The sequence below is a fragment of the Accipiter gentilis genome, chromosome 24 (genome assembly GCF_929443795.1).
Source record: "Accipiter gentilis chromosome 24, bAccGen1.1, whole genome shotgun sequence".
In the NCBI taxonomy this organism is placed as follows: Eukaryota; Metazoa; Chordata; class Aves; order Accipitriformes; family Accipitridae; genus Astur; species Astur gentilis.
This window is the reverse complement of record NC_064903.1, coordinates 25,112,016-25,124,136: the sequence shown is the minus strand read 5'-3', so window position 1 is coordinate 25,124,136 and position 12,121 is coordinate 25,112,016. Positions and strand designations below refer to the sequence as shown.

At 40.6% G+C, this 12,121-nt stretch overlaps 1 protein-coding gene across 5 annotated transcripts in view; it reads right to left on the bottom strand.

Moving 5' to 3' along the window:
* LAS1L (LAS1 like ribosome biogenesis factor) overlaps nucleotides 1-12,121 on the bottom strand; it is a 39,565-nt gene that overhangs the window by 16,645 nt on the left and 10,799 nt on the right. For 4 of the 5 annotated variants that reach the window (XR_007509468.1, XM_049827877.1, XM_049827878.1 and 1 more), the window contains exons 8-12: nucleotides 6,164-6,249; nucleotides 4,944-5,159; nucleotides 3,589-3,724; nucleotides 2,642-3,021; nucleotides 40-181 (exon numbers count right to left, since the gene is read on the bottom strand). Coding sequence is in view for 3 of the 5 variants with exons in the window: in XM_049827877.1 (XP_049683834.1) it covers nucleotides 40-181; nucleotides 2,642-3,021; nucleotides 3,589-3,724; nucleotides 4,944-5,159; nucleotides 6,164-6,249 (960 nt within the window). In the remaining 2 variants the exon portion in view is untranslated. Of the gene's footprint in view, nucleotides 1-39; nucleotides 182-2,173; nucleotides 2,310-2,641; nucleotides 3,022-3,588; nucleotides 3,725-4,943; nucleotides 5,160-6,163; nucleotides 6,250-12,121 lie in introns of those variants that run through there. The other variant, XR_007509469.1, reaches the window with a different exon arrangement.

The window sequence follows — 12,121 nt, the reverse complement described above, 5'->3', positions numbered from 1 at the left end:
ATGGTTCAGGGGCAAAGTCCTGCCCGCACTATTACTCACTTTGTATTGGGAGACTTCCACTCATCTCTCACTGGCTGATCAAGCAAGGACATCATGGAGTAATTATCCAGCATGAGACCATCAGGGTCATCTGTCTGACCTGGAAGTTTCCCAAGAGGAAAGTCTTTCCATCGTACTTCATCTGGGTAAAAACAGTACATAAACAAGAAGTCTGAGCTCCCCAGAGAGATTTTCAAAAAACAAGATCCCCACAAGTCCACAAATACTGTCTCACGCAACTCAGACATTCAGCAAAAATGAACAAGTTCAGGTACTCAGCAAAAAACAGTCTGAACTACAGTTCTAAGTAATTTTATTTCTAACCTTACTATCTCTTCCAAAGAAAGTCACCGTAGCATGTGAGACATCAGGGACACATCTGGAATCACGTAACATCACACAGTCTACACAGTGCAGCTCATCCAAACCACTGTGAGACAGTGTCCATTAAAAGAAACCCCACAGTATTCTAGAGCAAGCCTTCATATCTACCTTCCTCTTTTAAGCATACTTTCATTTGAAACATACACATTGACTTACATATGTTAATTTTAATAAATTACTCTGCATACTTCTGTAAATGGAAAGTCATTTGTACACATATGAAGATAAAAACCAGCACTTTTGCATCCAGTAGCTCATTCCTCCAATGAGACTAAGCATCATCTTCTTAATGACTCACTGAGATTAGCAACTGCACAGCAGTAGTGACTAAAGAAGAACTGAAACCACAAAATTAGCGTAATGCTAGGGAAGCCTAATTAACCAATAAGGCAATTCTGGACAGACAGGTGGGCCGGGATGAGACGGCAAAGAAAAATAATATGACAATGTCTTGGAAATTCTGCTATTTGTTTTTACAAGCACCTATTGCTGTTTCCTCCCCATGACTTCCCATTTGTTAAATTTGGCTTCCAATGGGGACCAGAAACTGCACAATGGGAAACCATCACAACTGATAACGTCAGTGAGTCCATTCCTTTATATTGTGATGCCAAAATTTCAAAGGCAGTTCCCAATAGGGAAATCCCCCTTTAAATTTCATTCTTATTTCACATCTAACTAAATGAAAGATACAAATTGCTATGTGTCATTGTTTTGACAGTAAGGGTTCTTAAGCCTATGTGCTTTCTTGATAACAGAACACTTATTTCTGGAATGCTTACTAGCAGCTCAGCAAAGACCAGCAGACAGAACCCTTCAGAAGATAAGGCACTTCACTCCAGAGAGCCAGCAATAATTACACACACGATTTGAGACCCCTGCTAATCACATACAACTTGGCCATTTCCTTCTCTTTGCCTGAAACTGATTTGTTTTGTGTACCTGGTATCTGCTTAAAAACCCAGGCACTGCCCTAAAGAACCAGCGGGTTTATTTGTTTTAACTTTTATACCATTCTTGGGCATTTAATAGAACAAAACCAAAAAACCTTAACATAGGCTATACCTTTCTAACTGTTGTAATTTTACAATTAAAAAAGGGGCAGAAATAGCATTTGGTAACATCCAACGCAGCTGTAAGGCAAATTACTGTTATATATACTTAACAGGCTAAGCCCTCTCTCTGGGGAACAACCTAGTAAATAGTTGATACACCACATGTAGTCATGGGTTTGTACATACCTACTGGCTATAGTTCAAATTGTTTAAGGATGGTAACTACACAGACGTTATTCGAACAGAAATTAAGTTTACCCATAACCAACTACATAAACAGGATCTTTACCAAAATCAGGTGGTTCAGGACACAATGCATGTTCCTTCAGTGAAAGCTTTGCTTGATCTGAACCAAAGTCACTGAAGCAGAGGACAATTTTGCTTCTGTTCTCAAAAGGTCCAGCTCTAACAAGCTGTTCACATCTGCCAACCTGCTTAGGCAGATTATTTTTTTTTTTAACTTGGGAAAATTTCCCTGAGTGGGGTACAAGAGTTCATTGTCTTCTAATGCCTGCTTTTCTTCCTTTAAATATCACTCTGCCTCCAGCTCCTCTCCACCAACCTCTTCCTCCTGTCTTCAAGTCCTTCCATAAATCACTCATCCAAATCTCCTTAGCTACAGAACCCTCTACCCCAACAAGAAAGTATAATTACCACAATAAAGCTAATAAAACATTGGATATACTGTTTATTACCTCTAAAAACTTGTCTTGCTCCTTTCTTTTGCTTGCCACCATGTCATAACAGCAATTTTCCTGGAGCTTGGAACTTAGGAGCATATGACTGGTGCTTTCCAGCACAGCTAAACTGTGCTTTCAAATACCCCCAAGTCTGACAAACAGAAGTCAAAGAAACATCCATATTTTCTTTGCCAGTCACAGCTGGCGTACACAGTTTGGAAAAGCCTGATAAAAAATTCAATGAGGCAGTAACAACATGCTCTTGGAAACAGCACTCACAGTATATTAAGATTTTAAGAGAGATGACTCCTGCACATAAACAGAAGACCAGAAAATAAAACAGTTTTCAGTGATTTGGTGTTCAGAGGACTTTGAAGCACATTTCAATTCTAGCCGGGCTCAGAGGGCTGAGATGCCTTTGCATTTCAATTAACATTTGCCAGTGAAAGAGATTGTCTCAAGTCTTACAACATAATTTTTTACCTGCAGTGATCTGCCAGGCGGACCCTTGCAGTGCTGCCCTTTTCTCAGCAATAGCCACCATGTTACCAGAATGAGCAAGTCCTTCCAAAGGATTTGTTTCAGTTACCATCTCTTCTTCCTCCTCCTCCACCTCCTCTACACCATCATCTCTCTCCAGCACATCTTCTTGTTTCTCTACAGTCTGCCCTTGATTTTTAACCTGATTTTCTTGCTTGGCCCTCCACTGTAAGCTCTCTATAGTGTAAATTGGCTGTTCACTGCAGTCTGAAGAGACGCCTGGACTGGACAAAGGGCCACCTCCTTCCGTGTAAACAGAAGCGAGATAGAGAAGGTTCTTCCGCGAAGAACGTGGCAAGCGAGGTCTCATGATTGTGAGGATCCTAGAAAGAAAAAGGGCAATGTAAAAGTCTTAAAAGCAAAAAAGATTCCAGATAAAGGCTTATCAAGCTGAGCAGCCTTTTACATGTGAGTTCCCTCCAGGACAGCTCACTCATTATCTCCTCTAACAGGCAAATCTGATTATTCCCTGGTGGGTGGATGCTGGAATACTCCCTCTTTGTGATTAAAATTGAGGACTTGGGATACTTCTAACTGAATTCCTGCTTTGCTGTTTTCATGTGAAAAAGTTACCACCCGTGCTAAATTCATATTTCCTGTATAAGCAGTCACATCTCTGCTACCAAGTCACTTTTCTTCTGACCAGATTGCTGCTTTAATACTTCCCCAGATAACCTCCACTCTTCATCTCCTCCTCCTTCTCCTTGTAGTATCAATGGGGAGATGAGCAGCAACAAGCAGGGCTTTATATGCACCTGCCACAATTTCTACTAGATGCAAAGGTAGGGAAGGGAACACAGCTATAACTCAGCATATCACAAGGGGGCTGGCCAAAGCTGTTACAGAACACCGTTTGCTGTCCCTTTTCTAGGTCACAGGATCAAACTTACAGCTGAAGAAGGTGTGGGGTTGCCCAGCAGGGAGCTTCCAAGCAATTATCAGTCAGTCTTATCCACTGCAAAGGAACTTTATGGAGGAACAGCTCCTTCGCGGACACCTGTTTGTTAGAGTGTTGTCTTTTCTTCCCTTCAAAGAAGATAATGAAAACAACAAGGTGCTCAAAACTCATTAAAGATATGCCCTTCATCCTTTTTTATTTTTACTGGAACACTCATCCTCAAATAAGTTGGCATTTCAATCCAAGTCCAAGACCAGATGTACTGACCAAATACATCAAGGTTGTTACAAGGGACTTGCCAATGCACTGACAGCTAGCTTAGCTTCACAAGACATGACCACAGTGAGGTGCAGACGTTCCCAAGCTGGTTCTGTGCCTGCCATCCCAGACAGGAATGTGCCTGCCATCCCAGACAGGAATGCCACAAGATGTGTTTGTACAGTATTGTCCCAAATAAATGCAGTACGCTGCTTCTGGGACCCAAGATCATTCCAGATAGCATTGCAATGAGTAGACTTAACAGCTGGGAACTACTACTATTCAAGGATCTTGGTACATAATAGATATGTGCAGCGCTGACTGAAAGCATCAAACATTAACCCATGACTGCCACAGATACTGGCAAAACCTTCGTGCAGACTGAGCCAGACCAGGAGAGGACAGAAGAGGTGGCAAAATTAATCAGCTGGAAACCTCCTCAGGGATACACTATATCGCAGTATAAAAGTCCTGTTAACAGAATTCCTGAGACACACTTAGAATAATTAAAGCTCTTCTGTGCCCCTGTCTCTGGAGAGAATCATAGAGTTTGCCAATTCTAAGGAGTTAGGAACAGAAAACAAATTATTACTTATTACTTTTGTGTAAGTTTAGAAGGCATGAAAATCCTGTGATAGGATTAAAAAAGGACAGCAGGACTATATACGTATCTTGAAAAGGCAGGCTTCTGTTAAGTGAGGAAAGAACTGGGAACAGCGAACTCATAACAGGTTGCATATGACATCTTTATTTGCTGTCTCCTACTGTTATTTTCTACAAGTACTAGTATCTGGAAAAAATAGCACTTAAGTGCCTGATCTTTTCATGGGAGAGATTGGCTTTTCCCATCTTGAGGAGACTGCAGCGAAGTTAGCAAAAAATTGTAATTGTTATTGACGAGAAATGCATGACTTAAATAAGCTGCAGGTTGAAAAGTGTAAGAAATGCAACAATAAAAGCTCTACTTTCACATGACAAAAATGTAATAATTAGGCTATTGCGCTTTCCATCTAAAGGTCACACCACTCTCCCAGTTTTCGCAACAGTACAGAAGAGACTTGTACACACAGGAATTCCAGATATACTCACCAGCATTTACTTTGGCAATGCCAGTCAGCATCTCAGAAATCCAGTTGATCAAGAACTGAGACCGCAGTTCTGAAGAATCAGAACATTCCTTCAACTCCATAAACATTTTCTCTATTAGGATCTGTGTAAAGCTTCGGGAGAGGAGGCCTGTCAGCAAAGGCTGCCAAAAGCAGTAAAAGGTCTGAGGAATTTTGAACTGCCATACCTCTTTATTTGCTGCAACAAAGAAGAAAAAAAAAAAAAAAGACAACCCCAAAATCACTGTTTTGTAATTTTTCATGAACCACAGGTGTGACACTTTTTCCAAACTAAAGTAGTTTGTTCTGAGATCACTGGTTCCATAGTATTTCCTAGATCCTCACTGAACCTGGAACTATTATTTTCTTATGTTATTTTCTTATGCTAGAGAAGTAAAATAAGCAGCAAATTAATAATTAACACAGCAGCTCAATGAAAGCACAAAATACAATGCCTGATCTAATCACATGGTAAACCACAGGGAAAATCTACCTGTTTTGCTAGCCCCTTTCCAGTTCCAGCTTATTTCACACATAGTGAAGAGCTATTCTGTCTAAAAATACACTGCAAAGAGAAGGCACGTTGAGCAAAACAACACAGAATCAAAAAGCTCATAAATTTTTCCTACTGTAATATAGTCACAGAAATTTGAGGACCTTTCTTGGAAAGTTCTTTGGCTGGTGTTTCCAAGAGGTCCCAGGGAAATACACAAATTACTAATTTTCATTGCCTTTAGGTACTTAATTCTCTTGCAGAAAATCCATGCAACTTCCCACTTATGGTCAGCAGCATGGAACTAAATGCAACTGGTGAATAAAGCTCAAAAAACCCCATTTAGATTTGCTTCAGAACTTCAATGTAGAAAAGAAACTAGTGGGAGTCCATGAAGTCAGTTAACTATTGCAGATAAGGGCAGAGATGCAACCTTCAAAAGATGTTTTGGCCAGGCAGCATTCAGTGCTGAAGAGCTATCCTTCCATGGTAAGAGATTCATGCAAAAGCAATAGCTAAGCATGGCCATAAAGGGGTCTGGAGAACAGGTCAAATGATGTTTGGGATATATGGAGGATATATATGAAGGACCCGGATATATGAAAAACATGCAAAGAATTATAGATTTCAATATAATGAGAAAAAAAGAACAGACTTAGACATAATACTAGCTACGGACTTTTTACTTATGTGGTGCCCAAAACACTAACCTTCATACTTGATATTTAGCATCTTCAGACAATCCATCTTTGGGATAAGAAAACCATCACTGAGAAGAGCTTCAGCCACTGTCTCCCTAGAGCAATCAGAGAGTCTTATTAATGCCACTTACTCCTTTACCTATCAAAACACCACTTGCAGCAGTTCTGAAACAAGTTTGAGAGCCAAATACCTGGAACTATGAGGAGGTGATGTAGCTTGTTGTAAGGCCCTAAAATTGTGTGCCAGTTTTGGGCTGGGTATATCCCACTAGACTTGGAGGGAACAGGCAGTTGTGCTAACTGGAACAGAACCAGAACCTTGAAAGAAACATTTCTGCTTGAGTTGCAGAGGCATCTTGGTATTTCAAAAGCACAGGAACATTTGTCATAAACATATCAAAAGCACAGGAACGTTTATCATACTGAAATACCTATGGTTTGCAGTATAATTCAAGTCTTTTGCCAGCAGGCCAGCCAAGATTTGAGGACCTCTGACCCACAGAGCTAGGTTAAATTTCAGGGGAAAAGCCAACTCGTTGACTTCCTGGCAAGGCACACCTTAAGGTGCAATTCACACAGCTGTTCAGCAGATAAGTTGCAGTAGGGTCACAACTGCTCTTCCTTACAGCACCTACAGCTTTTTTTTGATGTCTCCTGCCATTACAGCTATCCTGCAAACTTCAGATAGTCTGACAGCACTGAATGGCCCAGCTCAAGGACCACTTCATCTCCTATTAGGCTGGCTTAATGTAAGTGGAAGACTGAGGAGACCCACATAGGTAGGCTGAACAGATGCTTGAAGGTAAAATACAGCAAAAGGGACAGAAGTAAAATTCCCACAACTACCCCAATATCTAGCCATGGGATTCTCTTGAGTTCTTCTGTTCATGCTTCTATCCATTAGCTTCTCTAGCCATGCAAAGATACAGCACTAAAATAAACACTTCTCAGAATAAAAATCAAGATGACTATTTTCAAACACTGAATAAATTCCATAGAAACAACTGCTTTTGCCATCAGATTCATTTGATTTGGAATGGTAGTACCCATGCCAAACATGGCATATTTTGGTATGGTATGGACAAGAAAACTTGTCTTCTCCAATAGAAGAAAACAATAGAGGTGACTTCCAAATCTAAACATCCAGGCAAGACTTGGATCCGACACAGGATTTTTATAAATACAAACAGCAGCTGAAGATCTCAGAGTGCAGAAACAACATACACAAGCGCTGGACCACTTTGTCATAAGTAAATGATGTAGTGGGAGATCAGAAGGCAAGTGGTAGAGTGTAATTTGTTTCTAAAAACAAAATCCAGTTTCAATCCGCTTCTCTGGAAACTATTCGGGCATAAACCATTATTCCTACATGTAATGACTGATCATCACAACTATTAAGGACATCTCCATGCAGATGGCAGTTTCAGTAGAGAACCATTTAAGCAGAAGAACATCTGACTAAAAAAGGTCCACTGGGTCAGTTCTCTGAAACAGACAGCAGAGGATCCTTTACAGTTAGCTCTTTTTGCTTTAGGTCTAAAGGAATCTTCTGCCCCCTCCACAATCCAAATTACAGGGTATGTCAATACAGGAAATGAAAGGCTTTACTCAGAATTACATAGGCATTCTAAATTAAAAAAGCACTTTTATAGGTCACTTGACATATTCAAAAGAACTCATAAAGTCTGTTATCTCTGAGTCCATAATCCAAGCTTCTGAACCTAATGAAGTCACAACCTTGTCAATGCATTCCGTGCCAGCCTTCACCCCTCCCACATGGTCTATCTTCCATGAGTGACCTAAAAAAAAAAATTCTCTCTTAACTGAAAGCAAGAAGCTGAGTCCTTAAATTAAGCACCTTCAGAAATACATAGGAGACTGCAGGAAGAACCCTGTCTTCAGCCGAGAAGGGAAGTACCATTAGTCAGTCCTTCAGAAAACTTAAGACAGAGGCCACTGGGGAAGCACTAGCCCAGCTGCATTTGAGATACATGACAGACTCTATGTGACTGAAAGAGCAGAGAGTCACAGCATTTCAGGACAGATATGAAGAAAAGCAGAAGCAATTACCACAATGGTATTCAAAAACAACTTCTAGGAACCTCTGTGTTCACTTATATAAACATCTACACACAAACATATGTCTAAAGCTTGTGGAGTTTCTTTGGGTTTTTGAGTAAAAGAGTGACTTGATTATAAGTACTTGCACACTCATTGCTGCTTTGGTAGCATAATACTATTCATCTTCTCAAACAAATATCATGGTGCAGAATGGACAGGTAGCAAGGGCTACAGAAGATAGAGCTTTTACTGAGTTTCTGAAAAAGTATGAGAATCTGTGACCATTCACATAAGAACATTTAATGGATAATTGCCTCTAAAGATAAATCTGCACTTAAGAAAAACCCCATGCCATATCACTGTATTTATGTTGCTATATAAAGACTAATGGAAACCAGAGTGTGATAGGGTCTCACTTTCAATACAGTTAACATGCTATTATTAATAAACAGAAGTAGAAGGTACATGTATGAATCCATTTTGGGCTCTCAGAGAAAATGTGTAGGTGGTTCTAGAATGCTGGATATAGGCACAGCCTTCCATGAACTATAAATACAACAGCTTGTGTTCTTTAAAAATTGCATCCGGATGCTGGAATAAAAATAGCATGAGATGAAGTAGGCACTCAAGGATGAAATACAGGAGTGCTGAATCCAAGAGTTTGCTCTACCATTTTGAGGCTTCCAACTCACCTCTGTCTCCCCCTCCACAATACGAATGTACTTGTGATTTGCCTGACTGTTCACCATGCTCAGCCAGCTCAGCTTGGTTCTTACTGGGATTTAGCATTTGTCCATAAGGACACTTGTTATACGTAGCCTAGCATAGCACTTGTTCAGATGCAATGTGGCCTTTGTCCTGTTATTACTGTGAAATGAGCAACACAGTGGAAATCTTCCAACTGAGGAGAGCTTCAGCAGAAAACACAGATTAATTGAAAAATTATTTTCTCTCTCAAGCAAAACTGTTATTATTCAAGCAACTTTCTAATGTTAAACAATGTAAAGGCCTGAAATAGGATTCTTTATTAAGCCACCTGCATGTTGCAAAACAAGTAACTGTATGCTATCAAGATTCTCCCTTAAGGATCCAGACAGGAGAACAGGGCAAGTTGGGTTTTGAGACCTGGCTGCAGGAAGCAAACTCCAAAACTTCCTGAATAGTCATCATGGTTCCATCAGCAGGCTGCCAAGAAGATGGCAAGAGACAAAGGGTTAGTGGGATTTTCTTGGTTTTCCCCTCCCTCCCAGCTCAACTTCGACACAAAGTCAGGTGTTTTTAAAAGCATAGTGAAGGTAGCAATCTCACTACAGTGCTAGTCCCAGCCTTTGCTATAACATATACATGATCTTGCTGTGAGGAAAAAGAAAAAGGGAAAAAAACCCAGCAACTGTATGCTTGTAGGTTTTTTTTAAACAGCTGGTCTGCAGAAAGGACACTCCAGAAAGGTTCAAGATGTGAATTTTTATTATTTTTAAGTCTTAAATTGATTTTCAAGTAAATAATTTTCAGCCTGCAGGATTAAAATGGGGAAAGTAGGCATAAAGAAGGCTTAAGTAAGGGGAAGCATGGCAGCACCTGGCCTACATTGCTTGAACCAAAACCAGAGATTGAGAATGGATAAAGTAGCTCTTTGGTATGACAACAGTCAACAGAAAACGACTGTACCTCAATACCCTGCTAAAATCTGTTTCCAATGGTGCTGCCTCACATTCCATAACTGTGGAGCTGAGCCTGCATTGTCACTCTGGTGAAACATTCCCATTATATCATTATTACTCCAGGTACTTCACAGAGAGCTTTGCAGAAATGCAACAAAACCCATGCAGAGCTACCATGTGATGCTTGACTGGATCTTGCCCAGAGGCCTGGAAACTAACACCACCCCCAGCGGCACCCAGCAGCAGAGCCATGCTCAGCACTGGGTTTCCAGTTGTGCTAGCTAGAATGAAGGTGGTAAAGGTTAAGGGTCACCTATTCAGTTTTGAAAAAAAGGTGTCAATCAAGTCCCCTGTCCCACTTCTCTCTTTATCTCCTGATAAAGGAATGAGAAACTCACTGGGAGAAATAATAAGCTGAGTGACCAGACTTCCACATTGTCCTGTAACACGCGCCCCCTCCCTACTTAGGCTCTGCCAGCTCCCCAGAATAAGCCCATGTGTGAACATAGTCAAACCACTCTGCACGAATCAAGGAAAATGCTTCATTACAGCAGCTGGCCTATCTGACATCTATTGTTGACAAGAGCAGGAAAATATAGAAAAGTACCAAAGCTAGCAGTATGTAGCCTGACACCCAGTTCCTGGGGCTTTCTGGAGCTAATACTGCTTAAAGAAGCAAAAGGAGTGGAGAGAGAGCCTGTAAAGTAAAAGGAATAAGGGTTGGAAACTCACTGCCAAAGCTGATCTGATCCAGAAACACGTATGTTTCCTTTCCACAAGTTCAGTCCAAAGTCTGGAATTGTGGAACCAATACTTACTGGGAATAATATATACACACACACACAAAGATTCTTGCCAAAACTTCTCTCCGAACAGTGAGCACACAAGGCAGTTAAATGCAATTGCAAAATCTCTCTGCAGTACCATCACTACTGAAGGGTTTTGGTCTTTGCTAGTTTTGCAAGCTGTGAGTTGTGAGAGTCCCCCATCCTGGGCTGCTGTAAGTGGGGGATTTCCCTGCATATCAGAGCAGCTATTTTATTGAAGTTGCCTGATCATTAGGAGTCACTCAGGACACCATGAAACAGCTAACAGAAACAAAACCCACAAGACAAAAAAAAAAAAAAAAAAAAAAAAAAAAAAAAAAAAAAGTATTTTTATAGTCACAGAAACCAGATTCCTCCTCTGTCTTCTTTGCCTTATTTGAAGCCTGGGCTTAAGGGAACTATCAAAAAAGCCTTATTCAATGTAGCATAATGCAGCGAAGACAAAGTTCTTATGAAAGCGTTACTGCCAGATTACTTAAGAAATGACAGATACCCTAGAGATACTATACCATCAAATTTTTTTGTTGGAACAAAGGACCCGGTGATGCTGGTTTTCACAGATTCTTGCCCTATCTTTGAAGTTTCTTTAGGCCACACATAGCACATGAGTTTCATACCCTTACCTAAGTTACTGGGCTTTGTTAAGCTCTCGGAAAACTGACAGTGAAAGCTGGAAATGACATGAGGCTCCTAAGATGTGCCACCTAGTTCTAGGACTTTCCCAGATAGATGACAAACTTTTAAAACTGCTTTAATTTTGGAAGCAGCACCTCCTAAGCACACCAATTCATTGCTGCCCTGTAATTCATGCTATCACATACACCTGAAGAAGGAAGAATGTAAAACCAATTCTATCCTACTGCCACTTTACCTTCTAAAGAAATTACTGCAAAGCAGTGAAATTCCCAACACACTGTGCAGGAATTAAATGTTTCATTTATAATCTACAGCTATTCTAAAATATTTCCACAAGTAGATCTTTTTGAAAGACAGGAGTAGTCTAACCCTTCCATTTGACTTGCCAACATGTAAGGACACAAGCCTACAACATTGCAGTAACAACACTGAAGCATCTTAACTTAACTACTCAGAAGAAAAGATTCACGCACAGGCACTTTTGGACTAACAAAACATGACAACTGCACAGATTCCTTCCAAGCTAGGGGTGGTGTTGGGGGTGGGATGGTTACTTTTCAAGTCTTCTCTACATCTGCCAGACCAGAGTTTCCTATAGGAACAGTAATGCAAAAAAGGCTGCCACATCCTGGTGACAGCACCCTGTACAGAACAGCATTCCACTGAACCACGTTCAAGCAGCTTAAAGCCACACTTGAATTCAAGCCTGTTAAACTGTTTCAGAGATGCCAGGCTGATTTCAGGAAAGCAAACTCTTGCTTACTTGCCCACTGACCAGATAC